General features: G+C 38.1%; 1 protein-coding gene across 1 annotated transcript in view; it reads left to right on the forward strand.

The window, feature by feature from the left end:
• The window catches only part of LOC131691899 (sodium-coupled monocarboxylate transporter 1), a 285,364-nt gene extending 266,390 nt beyond the window's left edge, over window positions 1-18,974 (forward strand). The window contains exon 12 of the mRNA XM_058978642.1: window positions 17,731-18,974. Within this exon, the coding sequence (XP_058834625.1) occupies window positions 17,731-18,277 (547 nt within the window). The 3' untranslated portion in view covers window positions 18,278-18,974. The remainder of the gene's footprint in view (window positions 1-17,730) is intronic.
• The last annotated feature ends 5,953 nt before the right edge of the window (window positions 18,975-24,927 follow it).

Below are 24,927 nucleotides of genomic sequence, written 5' to 3' on the forward strand. Positions count from 1 at the left end.
AAGACGACACAGCAGATCAAATCGCCGAAATCACGCAGCAGATACTCAAATCTGCTATGGAATCCATTGCAAAAACAAAGGGCCACACTGGGAAGAAATGCGTTCATTGGTGGAATGATGACGTAGCTTTCAAGATTAAAGCTAGGAAAAAGGTTTTAAGAAAATTGAAATCGTCCAACGACCAAGCTGATGCAAAAGAAGAGCTTTCCAAAGCATATCGTACGGCAAGAACCTCCGCCAGAGAGGCAGTCCAAAAGGCAAAGAAAGCGTGCTGGGAAAAGACGGCTAATAGTTTCAACGCTCAAACCCCTACCAAGGACATGTGGAGCAAATACTGTCAGATACAGGGAAAAAGAAAAAGCGACCGTATCAACGCCATAACGCTGAATGGACATACCGCCACCGAGGATACAGCCATTGTAGAACTTTTGGGAAACTCTTTCGAAGAAATATCAAGTAACGCAGCGTATGAGTCGGAATTCCTGAAACGAAAGAAACACAGCGAAGCTAATTGCCTGAACATCCCAAACCAACCGGAAGCTGAATACAACCAAGCCTACAAGCTTCCCGAGCTGGAAGAAGCGCTGGAAGGACTACGCGGGTCCTCACCAGGTCCTGACGACATTCACTATGCGATGATCCGTAATTTACCACCAGACTGCAAATTGCAACTCCTCGACGCATACAACCGGTTGTGGTCAGAATCGATTTTTCCTACTGAGTGGACCAAATCGATAGTGGTGCCGATTTACAAGGGGAAAGGTGAGCGCACCAACCCTCGAAGCTATAGACCCATATATCTCAACAGCTGTATGGGCAAGGTGTTCGAGCGAATGATAAACAACCGCCTAGTTCATCTGCTGGAATCCAGAAAGTTGCTCAATTCTCACCAGTACGCATTCAGGAAAGGTCGAACCACTGTTGATCATCTAGCGGAAATGGAGGATGAAATCAGAAAAGCGATGTCAAAAAACCAGTATACGCTAGTGGTCTTCCTGGACGTCTCCAAAGCCTATGATACAACCTGGAGGAGGCTCATCCTTCAGAGGCTAAACGAGTGGAGTATTGGAGGCGAGATGCTAAGGTTTCCGGAAAAATTGTTAAGTGTCAGGACCTTTAGAGTCCTAGCGAATGGAGTGTTGTCCAACGAAAAAGTTATGGAAACAGGACTTTGCCAGGGATCGGTGTTAAGCGTAAGCATGTTCCTGATTGCAATCGACACTATTACTCAATATCTGCCTCCAAATGTAAAGTGCCTTATGCCGACGACATAGTCCTAATTGCCAGCGGAGAGAACGCAAAAGCTGCCGAGCACCAGCTGCAAATCGCTTTGAAAACGGTCGAAAAATGGGAAGCGGAAACCGGGTTCAAAATATCTGCTGAAAAAAAACGCAACAGTTATCTTTAGGAACCTGCGTTCACGTAAACCATGTAACCCGAACACATTACTACTGAACTGAGGAGTCATTTTCGACCAAAGCCTACAGTTCCGAAAATACGTAGAGGAAGTGAGAGCCAACTGTCAGCAAAGGATCCAGTTCATCCGCAGTGTAGCTGCTAGAAACTGGGGTGTAGATAGGCAAACGCTGCTGAAACTGTACCGGGCCACAGTGTTGGAAAAAATGCTATACGCTGCACCGGTGATTTCTAGAATGACCGAAGCTTCCCTGAAAAGATTAGAGACGATCCACAACACAGGACTAAGAGCGATAGTACGAGCATTTTACACTAGTCCGATAAGCAGCCTGCTAGCAGAGACAGGTATCCCAGACATACGCACGCTCCTGGAACAGAGGACTGCGATTTTTGCGGCACGGATACGAGCCCTGGATAATGTAGGGGAAAATTAGAGCAACAACGATGATGGACAAGTAAGTGAGGATTGCCTCTCATCTAGTGAAGAAACGCAGGATAGTGGAGAGCTCTGGGGGACGAGCAGGGCTAAAGAAGTCAATTCAACGAGAGTCCGAGGAAATAACGTTCTGAAAGACCTTCAAATCAGCATACCAAAGCTAAAAATATTTACGCGCCCAAGCACTGCACCTTGGGAAAAGAAGAAGATACCGACGGAGAAGAGCCTGCTCACGAACGTGAAGCAAGGTGCGAATCCAACTGAATTACGACTGCTATTCAAAAAGTTGAAGAGTACGAAATACCGTATCCACCAGTACATCTACACAGATGGATCGAAGACTGAGGACAGGTGTGGGTATAGCGTAGTTTCAGGAGACCTGGTAATCAAAAAAAGGATACACCACATGTGTAGCATATTCACCGCCGAAAGTCTGGCTATGAAGGATGCACTAGAATGGGTGGTTAACCAGCAGCAGGTTGGAGCTTACGTCATATGTACTGACTCCATGAGCGTGCTATCATCTTTAGAAATGCGAAAAACAACCAGCAGGTGGAAGGATGAAGTTGGTGCGCTGTATGTGCGAGGTGATTGTATGCTGGGTCCCAAGCCACATCGGTATTGCAGGGAACGAAAAGGCGGACCAAGAGGTGAAACAGGCCTTAAAAGCCGCTCGAATGGACTACGATTTCGTTAACACTAACGAATTCAAAACCGCTTTAAAGAACCGCATATATTGGAGGTGGCAACGTACCTGGGAACAAGAGAAGCACAACAAATTACGTGAAATTAAAAATACCGTTAAACCTTTCACACAGGCAATAGGAGAAAACCGACAGGAGAGTGTGAAACTATCCAGATTACGAATAGGTCACACAGCTCTTACACATGGCTATTTGCTCGAGAAAACCGAAGCACCCCGATGTCAATTCTGCTACGACATTCTTTCAGTGAAACATATCATCGTTAACTGTGCTGCACTCAACGAAGAGCGAATGCGAACAGGACTAATGGCGAACATGCGAGAAGCCCTGGCAGACGACCAGGAAAGAGGGAAAACAGTAATTCAGTTCTTCAAAGAAATTAATCTGTTTGACAAAAATTGATATCAACATAGTAAATTTGCAATGTACCTACTAATTTTTGACGGACCTAAATGACTATAGTTACAAAGGTCCTAAAATAAACAAAAAAAAGAAGCTGTTAATTTAATTCTTGCCATGGTGATCGGTCGAGATGAGTGAATCGCAGGAGCAAGAAGTGGTGCTACGGTTACATACAGTGTATGTATACTTCCGGTTTTTGCATAAGACCGGGCACTCGTGGCACATTTGACAGTTATCCGACACTGCTCGGGTACCCTACTCAAAAACCGCTAATGTAAGCTCATGTATGTAAATAAATTCCAATCCATAGTCCTGGACCACAAGCGGTTACCAAATTTGTGGCAGCTGATCAGGTAATATTGACGACTGCAAAAGCTGCATCAAGTACCTCAAAATCAAAAACCAGTACCATCAGTGAGGAAGTTCACACTCGTGATCTGTAAGAGCATGAAGCAAGAAAGAATGTCTGATCGCAAACATGATTATGCTGTAGTTTTTTGGAGCACTGTCAAGAGAAACTGTCAGATTCCCGATTCCGTACATTGTGCACTGCACAGACTAACTTCTTCGTAACTAGCATCAGGCCAGCGAGAGAATTCCCATATAAAATTACTAAAATGCTGCGTCTCAAGTATTTTAAGTTGACGAATTGTTTCAACAACCGAACGGATCGATGCGACTACCTGCAAAAATTGATCGTACCCAATCCGCGGTACAATTGACGCGTCTCAGGTGCAATTTTCTTAAAAGGAGCCATAAAACTTCCTAACTCATGCGCCCTCCGTCAATGTTGGCTGCAATAGAAAAATACGTAGGAAAAATCGTATAGCTTCCTTCACGTCCGTCGATTACTGCCTGGAATCACTTAATTCAACGCTCCGAACATATTTTTCCTCCTCATTTGGCAGGTTTATTATGCTGTTTTAAACGTGATTTTATGCGTCTATTTCCACCGAACCACGGAAGCTTTTCCGTTTTTTTTCTCGTTTTCTAGGGTGCTTTGGAATGAAAGTGGTGATGGCTCAGTCGTACCGATAATGATGCCAATAAAACAGTGAACCTGCACTGATCGAGGCACGTCACGTAGCTCGCGCGACGCTCAAGTGGTTATAAACTCGTCGCGATGACGTTCACCATTCTCGAGGATTACTGATGGGAATAAATTTGATTATTGATTTTACAACCATCATAAAATGCGTTCCCCCGCCGATATCGGGGACACACCCAAATTTTCGTTCGTTCCGATTCGCACAGTCAAGGGGTCATTGACGTTCGAGTGAATCGATAATAATCAAACAGTTTATAACTTCTTCTTTTAAGTAGTTTGACCGTAAGCAGCAGCATCTTTAAATTTCAGTACCTTACCAACTGACAGTATTGACTATCCCCTCGGTGAATTAACCTTTCGTTATCAACGTGAATGGAAAAATTCGATTTTTGCATATTTATGAACAAGTTTTGCACGCGGGGGCGCATGGTTCTGGAACGCGACAGGCCACTACTGCTGATGCCATCCGTCGGGAGGGATCCTGTTACTTATCGAGCTGCAGTGCGTGTGATTTGTGCTAAGCGGCTGCACACGACTTTTAACAAACTTTTTTTTCTCCTGATGACGCGGTATTCGCTCCAATCTCAATTTCAATTCCACTCGCGACAAAGGTGGGTAAATATGGAAAATAATCAGGGTATAAAATTTAAAGGTCCTCCGATTCGCTTTATCTGAGCTGCTCTTCCTGGAGGGTTTGAAGTTCGGCGGTACGTTCATAGTTAAACTGGGTGGAGGCATGGAGCAGATTTCGTTTACATTTGGTTTACTCTGTCGGTTTTATGATTATTGTATTTCGCTTTTCATGCCTCTTTCAGCGAAGAATGATGCTTCGCAATTGGGTTTTTGTGTACTTGCTGGATTGGGCCGCTAAATGTGAAATGGGTTTATTTCAAATAATTGGAATTTGGTATATGGAAGCCTGTTTTAAATGGATAACGATTGAATCAATTTTGAGTGTTGGTTGAGCTGCGATAATGTCTAGAAGATTATTGCGTTGAGTGTGATCATTTAATAGGTTTGGAAATGATTGAACAAAAGATAGAAATTTCAAATTTTCTGGGGATAAATTTGTTCCTTTTGGTATTGGTTTGGTACTAAGAAATGTACTATGATCTGATGCGAAAGAAACAGGAATTGCTAAAAATAACGAAGTGATTAATGAGCTACTTGGTAATATTTTCCAATGACTGTTTCGAAACCGTTCATTCAGAATTTTTCACTGTGCAATATTTCAAATGAGTAACTTTTTGTCTAATATGTATGAATAGTCGCCCTATGATTCACGCAATAACTAAGGAATCATTCTAGGAGTCCCAATAACTAAGGAAAGTCTAGGAGTCCAACTAACTCTCACATTTTTTTTTAGCAAATACTCGAAATTTGGGGAGAATTCGTTTACATGCCCGCTCACAATGTTGAGATCAGTTGGTGTAGTTATTGATTCTAACTTGGCATGCGTGGATCTACTGAAAGACGAGATTGGCTGTTTCAATGATCTTTTGCTTCGTGAGACTTTGGATGACAATCGTCCCGAACGGGACGAATTGGTGACGAATGACCTTTGGCGAGACTAAGTTGCATTTGCTTCGACAACGACCGTCTGAATGATCGGTTGTTTGTACCGCGCGTAATGTATGCAGTATTTCACTAATTTCAAGCAAATATATCTTTGTAACATTTTTGTTTTGGATCTCTTGAGAGGCCGCCAAATATACCAACAAGAGGAAGCTCTGTCACAAATCCGAATCTTCCCGATAATAAATGATCTAGCTGTCCTGTCAAAATTGATAGGCTATATCAGTTTTCAATTATATTTCATGACTACAAGGATATATAAAATTTCATTTTTCACCGTTAACACAAACTGTCCCTGACAGCACTGCTCCATAGAAAACTAATAACACTAGTTGCGATAACTTCAGTTCTAGGGATAATAATTACAACTGTTGGTACTCAAATGAAAGGTTATAGCCACAGTTATTAGTCGTACTTGTTTTTGTGAGCAAATCTTGTCCAAATCAAAAGTTATGACTGTTTACAATCGTTGTTGTTCATAAACAACATGGGCATGAAGGGGTCAAAAAGTGTCCTGCTTTACTGCCCATGGCCACATTTCCGTTCCACTTGTTTCTATGAAACTAAGAAAACTTACGGAAAACGTTTGCAATAATTTTCGCCATTTTTGTTGAAATTTGACGTCTTTGTCTTGTTCGTTGTTTATTCTAGACTAACAAGACCGTAGCGTAGTCTTCTGGCGCCTTTTCTAAAGCCTCTGTTATGCGCCCCTTTGCAGTCTACTTTGGCTTTCATCCATCCATGATACTCGTATCCTGACTTATTTTATGACCAAACCCCACTTATTTTATGAAGCAGATCAAGATTATAGCGCGGCCTTAAGGTCGGCACTCTTGACGGGACCAATTTCACCAACCGCACGCTACGACTCTGGGTAAATGCTAAATCCATGCCAACCTAATCCCGGCCCGTAGGGCCGTGTATCATATGCCATTCGACTCAGTTCGTCGAGATCGGAAAATATCTGTGTGTATGTGCGTATGTGTGTGAAAAAAATGTAACCTCTGTTTCTCAGAGATGGCTGGACCGATTTGCACAAACTTAGTCTCAAATGGAACGTACAACCTTCCCATCGGCTGCTATTGAATTTTTTATTGATTGGACTTCCAGTTCCGAAGTTACAGGTTGAAGAGTTCGACCACACAGCAAATTTCCATATAAACTGAAATGAAAAATTCTCAAAGGGAGTAAGGGAAAATTTCAAAATCGAATTTGCATTTTTGATGGCAAATGACTTTAAAATGCATGAAACGTTAAGATTTGATGAAATCTCAAAAAAAAAAATTTGACGAAGATTGACTTTTTTGAACTTTGGCATATTTTTGCATTTCTCATATAGAAAGGGCAATCACTCTAAAAATCGTCAACCTAATCCCGGTCAAAAATTTTTTTGACCTATAAAGGCTTAGGTAGAGGTATGCAATGAGGGGTTGCTAAAGTAGCTATTTTTTTAAACTAACTCCCCTATGTCACAACTTGTCGAACCCTCTCTCCCCTAAAAGCGTTACGTAATTTATGAATGGTCCCCAAGCGATGTTTCAGTGTCGACACATAGTATCTCAAGATCTTGGCTGTCGATCCATTGTATGTATGTGCAAATCGTACTGAATATGTAATATACATTTCCATAATTGTGTTGAACATAACCAGCCATGGAATCGTAATTTGGACAAATGAGAAAGGCACAATTGCACCACTAGGTGGATTAAAACAGGTTTTTTTTTAATTTTATTAAGTATGAATATAATGTAAAGAAATAAGAGAAACATGAGTAATTCACTTTCCGCATACCTCATTTTGTTTTTTTTTTGTAATCTCTTTTTATGCAAATTTAAGAATAAGGGAAAACAATGAAATTTAAAACAGGTTTGTTATTTGCTCACACAATGTGCACAAAGAGCGAAATACACCGATGAAAAATAGAGCAGCACAAAAACACTGCGATGTGCAGACGACCGCACAAAGAGAAACTTGAAAATGAAAAAAAGACAGATCTGTGCACCAAGAGCTGCACAATTTCGCGCAACCTTGAAGAGCCACTTTTTTGTGCCTCCTCTCGCTGGCAAGCAGGTAGGAAGGCGAATCAAACTACAATTTAGATAAGGATTGATCGGAAGAACGTTTTTAAAATGTTTTTTGGTTGCCTTCTCTGCTTTCGTGCGCGTGGAAGCAAGATTCACACTAAAGAACCTCTTTATTTCTACTCTTTGAGGTGTGCAACCATGGAGTAGAATGCATGTATGGGAGCAAAGCGAAAAGCGGTGGTTCGCATGAAAAGTGCAAAGAGCTCCTCTTTATTTGCTCTGAGGTGCATTACATACCTGATTGAATGAAAGGTATTCTAGAGCTAATCAGTTATAAGCTTAGAATGGAAAACTAGGACTAGGCGAGTTTATATGGACGTTCCACCTAAGTCTACCGCATGGTCGTTGAAAAACCTGTTTTAATCCACCTAGTGGTGCAATTGTGCCTTTCTCATTTATCCAAACTATGATTTAATGGCTGGTTATGTTCAATATAACATTGTGGAAATGTCTGTTACATTCTTATCACACTTGATAAGCATATATAAGTGCACGAGTGTCACGAACATAATAAGCAACATGTCGATACCGACACACTTGAAACAAACGAAAATATAATATTTATATAGCTTAATCAGAGTGAGTTCAATTTTGTCTTCATGTTAACTTCATGGTGGAGAAGGAACGGCATATAATTAGTAGGAGGGATGGATGTGTCGGGAATCATCTAATTTATTTTAGTATACGGGGTGGATGAAGCTGATGCATGTGGGAGGTTGGTCTTAGAGGGGGGGGGGGGGGTGAGCCAGAAGGGGGGGGCTAAAGAGGTAAGAGGTGGAGGGGTAGATGGAGGGTTCAACACCGAACTTCATATTATACCTTCCATTTGAGACTAGGTTAGTGAAATTTGGTTCAGTCGCCACCGAAATGGCTTTAGATCTTGAATTTGCCCGGAATTCCGGGACTTCCGGAAATATCGATAGTGGACAATATATTCCAATAATTTTTGATTCGCCATCAGTAGTCTAGGCCTGCGAATCGAAGTAATTTGATGTTCATTTCAATAAATTTTAAACCTATGAGGTATTACGATTGTGCCGGTTTATATGAGAAATTCCTATGAGACCGCAATAAGCAACCTATAACTCCGGAACCAAAGGTCAGAACGGAATGAAATTCAATAGCAGTCAATGGGAGTATTATATCATTCATTTGAAAGCAATTTTGTAAACATCGGATAAAGATTTGCTGGAAAATAGACACATTAGCTCGGGAACTTGGAGAGTTCCCAGAGGGCATCAAGATCCGTCGTACGTGACCAATGTGGTCAAAACTACTTTAATTGGTCATTAATGATCTAGAACCGCCAATCCAAGTAATGTTGAACGTATTTGAATATGCATTACATCATTCGGACACCATAGTGTTACCAGTTTATATGGGAATTTGCTGTGTGGCCACACTCTTCAACACGTAACTCCGGAACCGGAAATCCGATCAACTAAAAATTCAATAGCGTCTTATGGGAGCGTTATACCGCTCATGAAAATGAGTTTGTGCAAATCGGTTCAGCCATCTCCGAGAAATTTGAGTGACATTATTTGACACACACATACATACACATACAGACACACACAGACATTTAGCGATCTCGACGAACTGAATCGAATGGGATATGAGACTCAGCCCTCCGGGCCTCGGTTGCAAAATCGATTTTTGGAGTAATTGCATAGGCTTTCTTCATATAAGAAACGCAAAAAGGTGCGAAATCGGCAGTCCCAAAAAGCCGATCTTTATAAAAAAAAAATTTCGAGGTAGCATAAAATCTCGACGTTTCAAGCATTTTAAAAATGTTTGTCATCAAAAATACAAATTCGATTTCAGAAAATTCATGGGGTTCAAAAAAAATTGAGTTCAGTCTTATATGGGAATTTCATAAGTGACCGGACGGTTCAGTCTATATTTTCGGAACCTTATAAGTGATCCGTACGAAATTTTACAGACATCTGTGGGGATATAGCTATCATTTGGGACTAAGTTTGTGAAAATCGGGCCAACCATTTCCGAGAAACTGATGTGAGTTTGTTAATTTGAAAGATGGCCGCTTTTCCGGGGCACTTCCGGAACCGTCTGCGGTGGTCAATTTAGTCAACGGATGTTCGGTTGATAGCCAGTGACCTAGCACTGCACATTTAAGTTGTTTGAGAGACATTTTAGCAAAATTTTTACCCTTTTTGCTTTCATCGGAGTATCGGTTTGAATCGGAATTTGCTTTGTGACCGCACGACACAACCCGTATCTCCGGAACCGGAAGTCGGATGGGATGAAATTTAATAGCCATTTACGGGGATAAACACCTTTCATTTGAGACTAAGTTTGGTCGAATCGGTCAAGCCATCTTTGAGAAACCGATGTGACTGCTATTCTGAATTTGGATACTTCCGCCGGAGCTTCCGGAACCGATGATGGTGGCCAATGTGGCCAAAGAGACTTTGAATGGTTGTTAGTGACCTAGTACTACAAATCCAAGTAGATGATCGACAATTTCTGTGTGATCGTACTCATCACCCTGTAATTCCGGAACCGGAAATCGGATCCATTAGAAATTCAGTAGCAGCCTATGGGAACGTTGCACTTTTCATTTGAGACTAAGTTTGTGAAAATCGGTTCAGCCATCTCTGAGAAAAGTAAGTGAGACACACACATACATACGCACACAGACATTTGCCGAACTCGACGAACTGAATCGAATGGTATATGTCACGTTAAAAAGTCGATTTTCAGAGCAATTGCAATACCTTTCCATTGAGAAAGGCAAACGCTAGAGGGGGTGCTCTACAGTGGTGTAGCCCCTTAACCAGCCATGGAATCATAGTTTGTAAAAATGAGAAAGGAATAATTTCACCACTAGGTGGATTAAAACAGGTGTTTAATTAAGTTATTTTTTAATAGAATCAGTGATCCATAATTCATCGTCAATCTTGGTGAGATAGAAATAGATGAAATGTACATTGTAAATAGTTTCATCTGATTGCACAAATTCAGAAAAAATTTGATTTCTCAAAATGATTTTCTTATGGTTTTGCCTTTCTCATATAGAAAGGTTATGCAATCACTCTGAAAAACGTCAACCTAATTTTTTCGACTCGCATAAGGTTTCTGGATTTTAACAGGGGCTTAGTTGATGGTTTACGGAGAGGGGTTACACCCCCCCCCCCCCCTCTACTGTTCACTCTCCTCCTTTAAAAATCTCCTTAAATCACCCCTCAGAACACCACCCCATCCAGCCCTCATACCCCTCCCTTTCAACCACATCATCTTTAAACCACCACTATATTACAAAGCATACCAATTTAAGCTGGGGAGTCGTTCGTTCATGGGACCCTCCTCACATACCCATCCCCGCATGACAAAATGAGTTAGCAAGCAGATAACATTGATCTAATGCTGATTAGACTAATGGAGTATGATATTTTTTTGTTTCAAGTGTTTCACCGTCGACACGTAGCTCATCAAGTTCGTGGCTGGCATGCCATTGTGTATAAGTGCAAAGTGTACTAAGAATGTAATGGACATTTCCACAATTATGTTGAACATAAAAAGCCTCCGTGCCATAGTTTAGAGAAATGAGAAAGGCACAATTGCACCGCTAGGTGGATTAAAACAGGTTTTTTTTTTCTCCTTTCGAGTTCAGATCATACAACTATTGGTTTTCATTGTTTTATGTTTATTCTACTTTTGTGAAACTTTTTATTGAAACATTCGTTTTGAATTTTCAAGGCTAACAAACTCGGAGCTATTCGCAGTACATTTCGATATACTCTAGTGAAAGATTTTCAAGTATCGTTCAATAAAGCAACCGAACTGGACCGTAAAGCAAAACATTAAGACAGAATCCGCAGGCCAGCAAGCTGCATGATCATGATTTGATCGAATTTAGGGTGTGCATCTAACAGAACGATGAAACGTATGTGTTGCCAAGACAGACCTTTTATATTGATAAAGGTACCGGAAATATTTCTTAGAATTAAAAAGTTGTTTTTACAGACAAGTTTGCCGACACCGAAAGACTTTGATTTTCACCATAATCAACGATATGAACGGAATTGTATATCAATATATGCCCATTTCGGGAGAACACAATAGCGATTGACTTGTCGCAGACTAAAATTAGAGCTACAGTGCGCGAGGTGAAACAGTTGATCAAGGTGAAAATGGAACTTGTTCTTATAGAAGTATCACACATACAACTACATCACACGAGACAAGTAGAACCAATAACGTTCAACTCCTTAACCGAGACAGAAAACTTCGTAGCGAAGAACAGCACGCAACACGACATCGAAAATGAAAACGTCTAAAGCAAGATCCCCATATATGTAGACCTTGATCTGACAGAAATTCGCCTACACGATTTGGCACCGCGTACTACCACGGATTAAAAGATTTATACCGAAATATAAATAAGTGAAATCCGTCACAAACAACACATGAAGAAACTTTTCCCCTGGCATTCTCAACGTTGTTCGGGTGGTGCGAATGCGGTTGAACCAACCCATACCGTCTTATTGGACTTTGTAGGGTAGATCATCTCAAGGTGTTAACTACATACAAAGGAGGCACACTATGGTAAGCCATGCACCAAAACAACTAAAGCAAAATCATCTATTACAACCAAAACCATCAAACAGCCTTCGACTGTCAGCCGACCAAAAAATAATGCCGGAAAATCAATATTCCACGGTATCCCTAAGCGAATAGTTAACATACCAAGCGAATAAATAAACAAGAAAGAAGACGGCTATACTATAGTCACTCGAAAACGCAAAAAGCACCAAATATTTAACAGTGAAAATCAAAGCTCTAGCGACGACCGGAATGATCAGCAAGCGATAGATGGTAAACCTGACCTTTGCTCACCACCTAGAAACAATAGTTCAAGAAGCGTGAAAAAATGCGCTCAGGATAATCGATAGAAATAATAATCGATTATTTATTTATTTTTATCTACTTTGAATAGCAAAGTGGCTGGTATTTTTGAAATGGATATTAATTTAAAAAAAAAAAGCCAAAATAATTAAATAACAAGTATTTCGCAAAGAAAAACGTGGCTAAAGGCTACTAAAGATGAAAGAATGGCACGTCGTCAACATCAAAATGATATTCTTGACACTACTGCGGCCTCATAAGATAGCCAGTATGGCACCAAAAATAGACGACTCCATGCAGATCGAATATAACTCATTTTAACACTTCACAATATTGACGTGAAACTTTAAACGCAATTACCTCAAAATCGATATCTTTCGAAAACGGCTTAGCTGTGACAACGATTTCTCGGTAACAACTCTCGACAAACATATGATAAGGTTTCAAAAGCCAAACATCAAAATTCACTTAGAGGAGAAATTCTGGAGAAATCGTTATAGCCCAAGAAGCATAGCAGTCAACGAAAACTTTTCTTTTTTGTTGGCTAGCAAAGGCTGTGCTGAGCGATTAACGGTTCGTCCGGAATTTCCCCCCAAAGTGTATTTTGCCAATTAGCTTTTGGTCCCTAAACATATATTTGTCGAGGACTAAACTCATCGGTTTAAAACTATCATTTATGATTACACCGGCCTCTTCGTGAACGAAGGAATTTTTATTTTGAGTGTATTTTTATTTTTAGGCAAAAAAAACAATTCTTGAAGTCATTCAAAATCAAGAATTTCTCAAAAGGATTTTGTCAAATCCTTCGTTCACGAATGGTGTCTACAAAAAATGTTGGTTTTTCCAATTCAGATAAGCCGTTCTTGATTTATCATGGGCATCGTGCATGTGGCAAAAAATAAGGTGATTCGTGGCAACAGCTTTATCACAGCAAGCCCTTTCAGCATAAAAATTACTACGAATATCTTACAACATGCACTAAAATATATGAAAAATCGCATCAAAAAAGAAAATAATAATCATAAATTAAAAAATTGTGAATATACCCTATTTTTGAGACTTCAGTAGATAAAACCCCTTAATGAATCCAACCCATTATACCCTAGCGTTTGAAATTTCATACGAAAACCATCAAACATTTAATGCGAATTTAGAATTTCGACATCTAACTGATTTATTATTACACTACTGGGAACATTACTCCTCTTATTTATCATAAGCTATTAATTCATTTTTTGGAGGTGCCAATAGTTATTTTTGGGTGTATCCAACGGGGAAAATAGATCGAAATGGTGAGTTAAACGAAAACAATTATGTGAAAAGAAATCCCCCGTCAGAGGCAGGATTCGAATCTGCAACCCTTGGGACTCCGACCCAATGCACCAACTCTTATGCTATCCCTGGGCTATGGTGACGTTGGATGCGTTAACCACTCCGTTATCGAGAAACTGGGATGATGTTATCACAGTTTCCCAGCAGTATCGTGATCCCCGCTTCAGTTCCGAGTGAATTCTGTCAGAGAAGGGGCGGTGACGATTCGCTTATGAGAGCCATTTATGGTAGAACGGTCCACTGTAACTGTTGGGATTGTGGCGGTAATCACTATATCGTTGGAAATCTGTGATGACATCATCACAGTTGCTCGATGGCGGAATGCTTGAGAACATATCTTTTCACAGTGAATACAATAAATAAAAGGTAAATTGTCACCGTTTCCGGTTCATTCTTTCTGTCTATTTTGGACACACTCCAAAAAATCTTGAAAAAAAGGAAAACAAACAAGACTCAAGTCAAAAAACAAGTAATATATTGAAAATAAAGTTTCCCTGAAGTTCTTTTCGAGACACATGTGTGAAAAGTGATCCGGTTTTGGCCAGAATTCTCCCCAAATTTCGAGTACTTGCTAAAAAAAAAAATGTGAGAGTTAGTTGGACTCCTAGACTTTCCTTAGTTATTACTCCTAGAATGTTTCCTTAGTTATTGCGTGAATCATAGGGCGACTATTCATACATATTGGACAAAAAGTTACTCATTTGAAATATTGCACAGTGAAAAATTCTGAATGAACGGTTTCGAAACAGTCATTGGAAAATATTACCAAGTAGCTCATTAATCACTTCGTTATTTTTAGCAATTCCTGTTTCTTTCGCATCAGATCATAGTACATTTCTTAGTACCAAACCAATACCAAAAGGAACAAATTTATCCCCAGAAAATTTGAAATTTCTATCTTTTGTTCAATCATTTCCAAACCTATTAAATGATCACACTCAACGCAATAATCTTCTAGACATTATCGCAGCTCAACCAACACTCAAAATTGATTCAATCGTTATCCATTTAAAACAGGCTTCCATATACCAAATTCCAATTATTTGAAATAAACCCATTTCACATTTAGCGGCCCAATCCAGCAAGTACACAAAAACAGAAGTAGTCTTTAGTCAACTTTAAGATTGTCTAAAGGCGAATAATTTGTTTCATGGTACCACATATCTAACTATTTTCGTTGAAAAGTTATGAGCACTTTTTCGCCAAAAACAGCCAAAAATATAACTTATTGGGACAATAAAAAGATAATTATTCTTTTTCAACTATAAATAAAGTCATGATTAGAGTTATAATTGAGCAACAAATGGGGAATACGATATTTTTTTAAATTTTATAAAATTGAGTTAAATTAATCTAATTTTGATGTATTATGTGTTTATATCTTATGAACGATAGAAGCTAGAGTTTTGATGTGTTAGAAGGAAATGTTCGTCCTCAAAAGCATCGAAAAGCATCAAAAGAATAGGTTGGAAAAATGAAAAATTATATTTAAAAATTGGTTTTTCATGAATTCACCCTTTGTAATATATTTAAATTTCTTTCACGGTGGACAAAATAAAAAGTATAGTTTCGTTTTCGTGATAATATATTGCACTTTACAATACTTTTCTATTATCTTAAATAGTGGGTACGGTGGTTGTAATTAAGGTAATTAGGAAACTAAACCATTAAAAAGTTCGAGATAGAGTTTCGCTGTCTTCCAGAAAACTGAAGAAAATAAATTTTGAAAAACTTCGTCGAAGACCCTGAAACTCTATGTCGTGTACTTTTCATTTTATAACACAATTACTAACACAAAATAGTGTGTTTCTTTAAAAATGGTTTTCTTTATATAACTTTTGCAGTTTTGATTTTTCATTAGGATCACTTAAGAAATACTTTCAGATATTTTGAAGAAAAACATTTTGTCTTAATATACCGAACCTCTAGCTTATTTCTTTAGAAAGTTATATGTACTTTTTACTAAAAATAACTTATTTATTGAGCAAATATTGCAAAATATAAAAAAATATCGAATTTGCCATTTTTTGGTGATCTATACTGCAAAGCATGCTATTTCATATGGCAACAACCCTATTAAATGCTAAGTGCCCTAATCGAAGATAATGCTATTTGAAAAAGTTACTTTTTTATATAAAAATTCTCATAACTTTTAAACGAAAAGAGTTCAGTAGTTGGTGTTCTAAAGAAAATTATGCGCCCTGGAATAATCGTCAAGTTGTCCAAAGGGTATTGTAGTATAAAATAAAAACTACAAAAGTTATGGAAATAAAACCGTTTTTTTAAGAAACACCTTAAAGCTTACATTTGGATTTCTCGTGCAGTGGAAAGTATAAAAGAGTAAAGCCATGTCAAGTGATCCTCGAATTTTTCGCAAAATCACCGATCTTCATGAGGTATATTTTATTGGATAGGGAATGTGGTGAATAGCTTTTGGTATGAATATTTCGTTAAAACACCTTTTATTTTTCAAGATATTAACCCTTAAACTTTATTGCATGATAAAATTGTAAATTTTATATCTCAAAAACTACTGAAGATAGTTCAATGATTTTTTGCACACTTATGTAATGATATTTGTACTATCTCATAAAAATATTTTTACTGTATAATTATGTGAATAACGATACTTTGCATCTATTTTAAAATTTCAATTGATTTTTTTCTTGCGTTCTTCACGCTTAAAATTTTCAAAACGTATGTCAAATTATGCGGCAATCTTTCACCTTCAATAATCTGTATTGATCATTTTTCATTTTTGTTCCTATCGAGAGTTATAGAAGATTTTATAACAGTGCACTCTGTCTTCAGCAAATTTGTCTAAAATGTGTTGCTCTACAACTTCATCAAATACAGTAAAGCTCTATCTCGAACCGTAAAAAAGCTCAATTTTAAATATTACTAAAATTCGAACCACCCAAAACGTGTTTGAACGCTACCTTGATGACATTTTTCTTGTTGCTAGCATTATAACGTGTTTTAACTCTGTAGTGTGAACATAGTATTAAACAAAAAGAAGGGCCTTGCTAAGAGCAACAACTTTGCCAAATATATTGCAGGCCTAAGTCATTAAATTTGAGCAAAAACTTAAAATTCCTGCTAAATTCACATTCTGGACCACTGTGGACTGTTTGCATCCCTCTTAGCTAGCTTTGACACCGCCAGACTTGGGCAGTGAATAGAGCTATCGAGGAGCATGTTGAAACCTGCCCACAAAGCCTATCGGCAGATGCTAAAGACAAATCCAGCCGTTGATGGAATTTATATATTCCTTGTTTTATGATGTCACGCTAAACCATATTCAGCGGTAGTTACTCTTAATCTTTTTGCGTCTGTTCAACTATAGTGCCCCCTTAATTCAATAATACCCAGAGGCCCCGAGTAGTATTAAGACGTCCCTGACTAAATGTACTAATTTTAGAGGATTAGGAGTATTATACACGCTAAAAGCTATTTTTGCAAGCTATTCTATTAATTAATTAAAATGCACAAGTTACAAAGTCTCAATGACGTTTACTGTCAAATTATCTTGACACTCTTTACAGTAGCAATGCATACCTATTGAATCACCTCATTCGTGATAAACTAATAAACAGCGTTAAACATGCCAAGGCGTGCATGTCTTCCAGCTGATTTAATTTCCAAACTCAACAAAAACACCTAAATGAATACAGCTTCTCGCGCTGATAATTACGCCCAATTGGGCTTATTTCCCGATCGGGGAAGCATGAAATTACCGAATCATGACTGCTGTGAAAGGAATTCCCCCAACCCTGCGGGAAATTCTAATTCGGCAACATCGTTCGCCTTCATTTCCCTGTTCCAAGAATCGAAATTACAGCTTTCACTCTTTTATCATTGCAGCTCCTCGGAAAGTTCTCCGCTGGCTGCTGTCTACCATATCAGCTACATGTGGTACTCGTTCCTGGGGACGTTCCTGACGATTTTCTTCGGTTTCATCATCTCCCTGATGACGGGCGGGCTGTGCGTGGGGAAGCAGATGAGCATCGATCTACTGCCGACGCTTGGTGATGCCGTTTACAAACAGGAGGAAAAATGCACTAAAGCTCAACGGTACAGCAGGTCGGGTGACGATGTAAACCCCGAAGCTGGAAAGGGAAGAAAATCAATTACTAGAGATGACTCCGTTCGGATCCAGATTGCTGCACCGTTGACGATGATGATGAAAACCAATGTTTCATTCGAAGAAAGTAAGAAGGTGGAGACGAAGAAGCAGCCACAGGAGGGGACCGAACAGAAGGCAAACGGAAGCGTCCATGATGAAGGTAGCATATTTGCAATTGGAGGATATCGTAATCAAGCTGGAGGGAATGCTACCTCGGAGTGGTTGCGACCGACACAGTTCTCGGCGGACGGTCTTCATCGTCAGGCAGAACGTGAGAGGTTTTAATTATCTATGTTACTTGCTTGCCATTGAATGAATTCTGGGGAATGGGATTTCCCGAAGGATTATATTGTTTTAATATTAATTTCAATCACTTGATAGCACATGAATCCATATCGTTACAAATATTAAAACTATAATATGTAAAAGTAGACGACCAGACTATTGTATGTATTTTGTTGAAAACTATAAAAAAACTTTTCCATCGCCAGCAATCGACTAGGTGATGAGTTTAGCCGATAGATAAGTTGCTCGTTTCCACCGGTTGTTCATGACGGATGTATGTAGTTTGCTTTCGTTTACCCGTATGTCTGTTGTATCCTTTCTGTGCCATACTAACGGGGGAAAACGATGGAACATTGCCACAAGCAAACCGAACCCGAGATAGCATATTTTGATTTCGAAATGAATTTATTTGCGGAAGCAATATACAGTACAAAAATTGATATTCTTACTCTTCTCCACTCGACCGGTGAAGGCGGCAACGTGCACCGGACAGTAATTATAGATCTGGGTAGTAGATGTATGAAATGGCATGTTCAAATGACCGGATATTTGTAGGAAAGTGATTTTATATCAGTAGCACAGCAGTCAGTATTTATTAGTCTTAGCATAGGCACACCAACTTTTGGTATCATTTTTTTTTGCAAGGGGAAATTGGTTTCATGATGAAAGAAAAGCAATAATACCCAATTGAATATAATGTATTTGTTTTAAACTTGAAAGAAAATCCTTAGAATTACATTCAGCTCCGATGAGACGTTACCTAGTTTATCACCATTCTATCGTGTGAATGAGGATTCTGCTTTCAGATTTATTGAGTCAATAAAACTTCTGAATGTTGCAGACGACGCTATTAAAACTTCCAATTAAAATCTCAATTCCAACCGGTTCTAGGCATGGTTCATGTATTACAGCGCAGCTGCAGCACTCTCAATTCAAACATGTAAATTGAACATCATAAATAACAACCATCATTGTCCATAACGACAAAAGCCCTCCAGCGAGTTTTTTTTTTCTTTCTTTCTTCCGATGTGAAGCGAACGAAAATGCTTTTGTCCTCCCGGTTGTGCCGTTCAGTGTAGTCGGTATTGTAATTCACCAACAACGAAACAATATTCTTGAGCGTTTTTATCCTCGCTCATCACAAACACCCATTGCCACCTCATGATATGTGGGGGGGGTGGTTCGGTATGCAGATAACGTTCTGATCAATAGATAGTTCTCCATACAATATACAGAAAGCGAGTGGGAAATTATAATCCCTTTCCTTTATGGATGGAAGGTTCTTTCAGAGATTCGTTCACAAACAATCCTTTTATTAGACTTAGGTACATGTGTTCTTCATTCCACACTTGTGTCCTGTAGCAGTTCAATGGAGCTTACGATACGAGCAGCGTTTGAAAAGGGCCGATATAAGACTTCTAGATTGCTTCGATCGTTGTTGAAGCGGTACATCTGAGAAGGGCTTTTAAAATCAATAATGGATCAAATTTCTAGAATTTTTTATGATTGGTTATTAATTTGTTCATTACGTTGAGTAGCCTTGGACTCGTGAAGTTTTCAATGGAATAAACTTCTCCTATATCTTTTTAAGATGCCTTGGTTATAGCCCAAAATCGTTATATTTTCCACAGTTCGATGCAATTTGGGCAAATTTTTCCATTTCCTAACAAATTCGAGCAGATGTTCGATGCAACGTTGGAGGTTAATGCATTCGATACATAATTAAAAATCGTTTGAAGGGTGAGTAGATAATTATGCCTTCACTTTAGATTGATTGGTAAATCGGCTATAGTTATCGGAATTAAACCAAAGATTAAAGTATTTTCAGCTTGCATACGTCGGTTAAATTTTCGGATGAATTTAAGTAAAATAATCGACATTTGCGATAGACACGCTTCATTAAAGATTGTACAGTCATTTCCGGTATGTTTTCTCTGTTTTATCCACTTTCTCATAATTTTCTTTTGGTCTTCCGGTGGTTGCGTTTCATCGTGGCCAAATAGGTTTCGATCGGACGGAATTCAAAACAGTCTAGTGGGTTTATCTCCTTCGGCATAAGATCCACAAAACAACCCGCAATTCACTCCACGGCTTCAAGGTAGTAGAATGAAAACAAATCGGGCCAAATAACGTGCTTTGATCACGATGTCTCGAAAACGGCAAAACCTGTTTTTGGAGGCCCTCAGATTTGTACATCTTACGATTCCCTTTCACAGTGTCTTAAAACGTCGTTTTCGAGCTCAAAATTATTAGCGTCTAAACCGTTAACCTTAGAAGTATAGTTTGTTCGGAGAAGTTGTAGCTCTTATCATTGCGCATTCACATGATTAATTCACCTATTAGTGATATTCCAAAATTTATTTGCTGAGCTAATTAAAATGGAGATTTTGTGTCTTCGACAAAGTTGTAACAAATATTACTACAAAAGAAATTGCCAAATACATTATACATCTAGCTTTAACAGTTTGCAAGTTAAGGAACATATTATATGGAAGACCCCTTAAAATTATTTTTTTCATGATAAGTTTTTTTGACATTCCCCTCCCTTCTTGGAACCTTCAACAAAGTTGTTTGCGGTATTTTCACAAATATTTTTTTCGAACAAAGTTGCTATCTGTTGAATTTAAAAAGATATTCCAAATTTCACGATTTTTTTTATGGTAGCTTCCACTTTAAATAAGTCGTTAAAGAGCAAAAACGCTTCTTTTATAGCAGGAGCTAAACGAAGAAACGCGAACATATATCCTCCATACTGCCGAGTGCTAATTGCTAAAAAGCAGTGCACATTGGTCGAAAACGCCAAAAACGTGAACTTAATTCACTAGAGGCCAAACCATCGAATATGTTCACAAGACGTCTTTGGAGGAATCGTTTGTATGAATATTCCCCACAATCTGAAAACATTTGAAATTAGGCATGGCTTACTATGATCGAGCTAAAAAAATTAACTTTTTATATTGACGAGATAGAAAGTTGGTGTCTTCGACAAAGTTTTAGGAATGCTCATAGTGAAGAATTTTGTTGAAGAACTTGAGCTTGTGGGAGTAAAGGTTATCGATTTATAAGGCGTTTTCTATAGCAACCCCCTTAAATCTAGTTTTCTTAATATAACTTTTTTCATTGTGGCTTTTCGTGCAAACCATGTTCTAGACAAATGTGTAGGTAACAAAACTACATAATATTGTCGAAGACTGTATGTAAAAATACTTATTTGTTTCAAAGGTATTGAAGATTTTTACATTTTTTTACACCAACTTCAATTACGTACAAGAAAGAAAGGTGCAAACCAAAATTCACGAACAGGCACTTTTTAGCTCTCTAAACTATGCACAATAAAGCTAAGAAGGTTTGATGCGTGGCACTCTAGAATCCTATGAATAGTGTTATCTTACTTTATCATGTTTTTTGACGTTTTCCATACAAAAATCAGCAAAAAAAGTTTTTTTGCGCCAAGTTTTGAAATTCTTGGTTCAATGTTCAATTACAAGTATTATTTTCACTTATACCTGAATATTTCAAATTTTATAAACATGGGAGCAAAAATGTAAAGTTTTTAATATCATTGGAGATTCCAAACTAATATATACTCAAATAAACATGTCATAATGAATTGAATGCTTGCAAAAGAATGTCATACCATTATTTATTAAATTTTACGGAAAAAACCGAAAAAAAATTTTTTGCTGATTTTTGTATGGAAAAAGTCAGTAAACATGATAAAGTAAGCTTACCCTATTCATAGGGTTCTAAAGTGCCACGCACCAAACCTTCTTAGCTTTATTGTGCATAGTTTAGAGAGTTAAAAAACTGCCTGTTCGTGAATTTTAGTTTGCACCTTTCTTTCTTATAAGCAGTTGAAGTTGGTGAAAAAATATGTAAAAATCTTCAATAACTTTGAAACAAATGAGTATTATTATAATTATGTACTTTGATACCTACACATTTGTGTTATACATAGTTTGCATGAAAAGTCACAAGATATGGATGATATCCATAAATGACGTAGCATTATATGGAGGAGGGGGGAGTTTTGTATTTTGTGATGATGTGTGATGACAGGGGGTAGGGGGTCATGTGCATGCTACGTAGCTTTTTTAAAGGGGAATAACTAACATCGATTTTTATTTTTTTTTATTTTACGGGGACAGGGGGGGGGAGAGTTACCGTCAAGCTACGTAATTACCAGGGGGGGTACTTAGAGGTTTGTGACGAAACACTACGATGGAGGAGGGGGTGTTAAAAATCGCTAAAAATGCTACGTCATTTATGGACGGTCCCCAATGAAAAAAGTTATATTAAAAAAACTAGATTTAAGGGGGTTGTCATAGAAAACGTCTTATAAATCGATAACCTTTACTCCTACAAGCTCAAGTTCTTCAACAAAATTCTTCACTATGAGCATTCCTAAAACTTTGTTGAAGACACCAACTTTCTATCTCGTGAGTATAAAAAGTTATTTTCTTTTAGTTCGATCATAGTAAGCCATGCCTAATTTCAATTGTTATCAGATTGTGGGGAATATTCATACGAACAATTCCTCCAAAGACACCCTGTGAATATATTTGATGGTTTATCCTCTAGTGAATTTAGTTCACGTTTTTGGCGTTTCCGACCACTGTGCAGTGCTACCCTGCAGATGAATTTCTTACAGTTACGGAAACAGAGATTAAAATCTTGCTACAACAGTTACTCGATTTATCTATGAAATTTACCATGAAAAGATGAAGCTGCTTGTCGCAGCGCGCTTGAATATTTCATTTGATACAACTGCGATGGCATATTGTTTTGAATATAACACTCGGGGAGAATCGCGTCGACTAACAATCGGGCCACTATATGAGAGTAAAAAGCTAGTAGGGCAGCTGACCCAATAGTTGCGATAGCAGGTATAGTTGTGATAGTGATGAAAATTGGTTGTTTTTGATCATTTAAATAACGTTCAGGGAAAAATATCAGTTTATAAATTTCATATTTCTAATATTACTTAAAATACAACGAGAATTTTGAGGGGTGGGCGTAGCGTAGTTGGTAAATCGATTGCCTTGTACGCAGCGCACCTGGGTTCGAGTCCCGATCCCGCACATAGGGTTAGAAAGTTTTCATAAGAGATTTTTCTGACCCGAAGAGGCGAATGACCTTAAGGTTAAAACCTCTATAATCTAAAAAAAAAAAAAAAAACGAGAATTTGTGCTCCAATAGTATCAAATATCTGCATAAAATGCTTTTTCTATGCGGACTACGTAACGACGGTAGCGCGCTAACCATTTCGCTAGCAGGAGTAGTTTGTTTTCTATGCGTATAACTAAGTGAAAACTAAACCGATCGTGCATATTTTTACATATACTCTCTACTAAGAAGTTAAACCGTACTTTCCAATATAAAACGTTATTGTTTTGACTATTCTTTCGCATAAAAACGTGTATTACAACTATTGGGCCAGGGTAACCTAACATGTCGGTATAGTTGTAATAGTAAAGCCATGCTGAAAATGGACAATTGGAACCGTTTTGAAATCCAAGATGGCGACTTCCGGTTGATGAATATTCTCGATAACTCTAACAATATGGGTATTTTTGGGACGGGCTTGACAAGTAGATGATGAAAATTGACAATTGGAAACTTTTCCAAGTTCAATATGACGATTGCCGGTTAAGCATTGTACTTGATAATGAACAATATGGGTTATATTTCCGTCATGTACTCGTCAACCCTATCCCGAAAATAGGGTAAGGTGAGGCAAATCCGACCAAGTAAATGGTTTTGGCTGTAAAATGCTCATTTTACATCGGATCAAGTCGTTTAATATACCAAATTAAAGGTTAAACTCCTGGAAAACTTTCTGTATATAGCACTTTATTTGGATCTTTGAAATATCTTGAGATACCAGCGTTTTACAAAAATGTTCATTTTTGCTGTTTTCAAAAATGGTAGGGTAAACCCGACCCCCTATGTTTTTGGTTTATTTAGTGCAGATATTACTCAAATTTTTTGTTTTTTTTCAATGATAAATCAATGAATGTTGTGTTATTAAATTGTAATATGAAGAAAAATGAGTTCAATATCAATCTTGGAATGCTAAAATCACAAGCAGTAGCACGTAATGATATTCCCATTTGCATCATAGCAATTGCTCGACGAATACTATAATCATCATGTTTTTGTGTCTTTCGTTTGTATTTATGAACCGTTTTGCATAATAATAATAAATAACAACAATAAAAATATATTTCAGTTTGATAAATATGAATTTTCTTAGCAGAAAAGCCCCAATATTTAGAGGTCGGATTTGCCCCACCGCGTCATTTTTCATTACGATGCAATTGAAAAAAATATGAAAAAGGTTGAACTAAATTCATCTATGCACTTTGTAGGACTTAAATCAAAGAATTTAAATCCACTTACATTTATTATGCAATCACTTTAACAATCAGAAATATCCTGTAGTCAATGAGGCACAAAAGTCAAATCAAATGTTATAAAAACAATCTTTTTGTCGTATCAGCATCTCAATGTAGACTAATAAAATGCTGTCATACCACTATTATGATTATTTTCGATGCTCTACACGACAACATTCATATTAGTTCGGGTAGTGCTTCTGATTTTCGGTAACAGAGCGAGGTCGGGTTTACCCAACGGTCGGATTTGCC

This window comes from Topomyia yanbarensis, chromosome 3 (assembly GCF_030247195.1).
Source record: "Topomyia yanbarensis strain Yona2022 chromosome 3, ASM3024719v1, whole genome shotgun sequence".
NCBI lineage: Eukaryota > Metazoa > Arthropoda > Insecta > Diptera > Culicidae > Topomyia > Topomyia yanbarensis.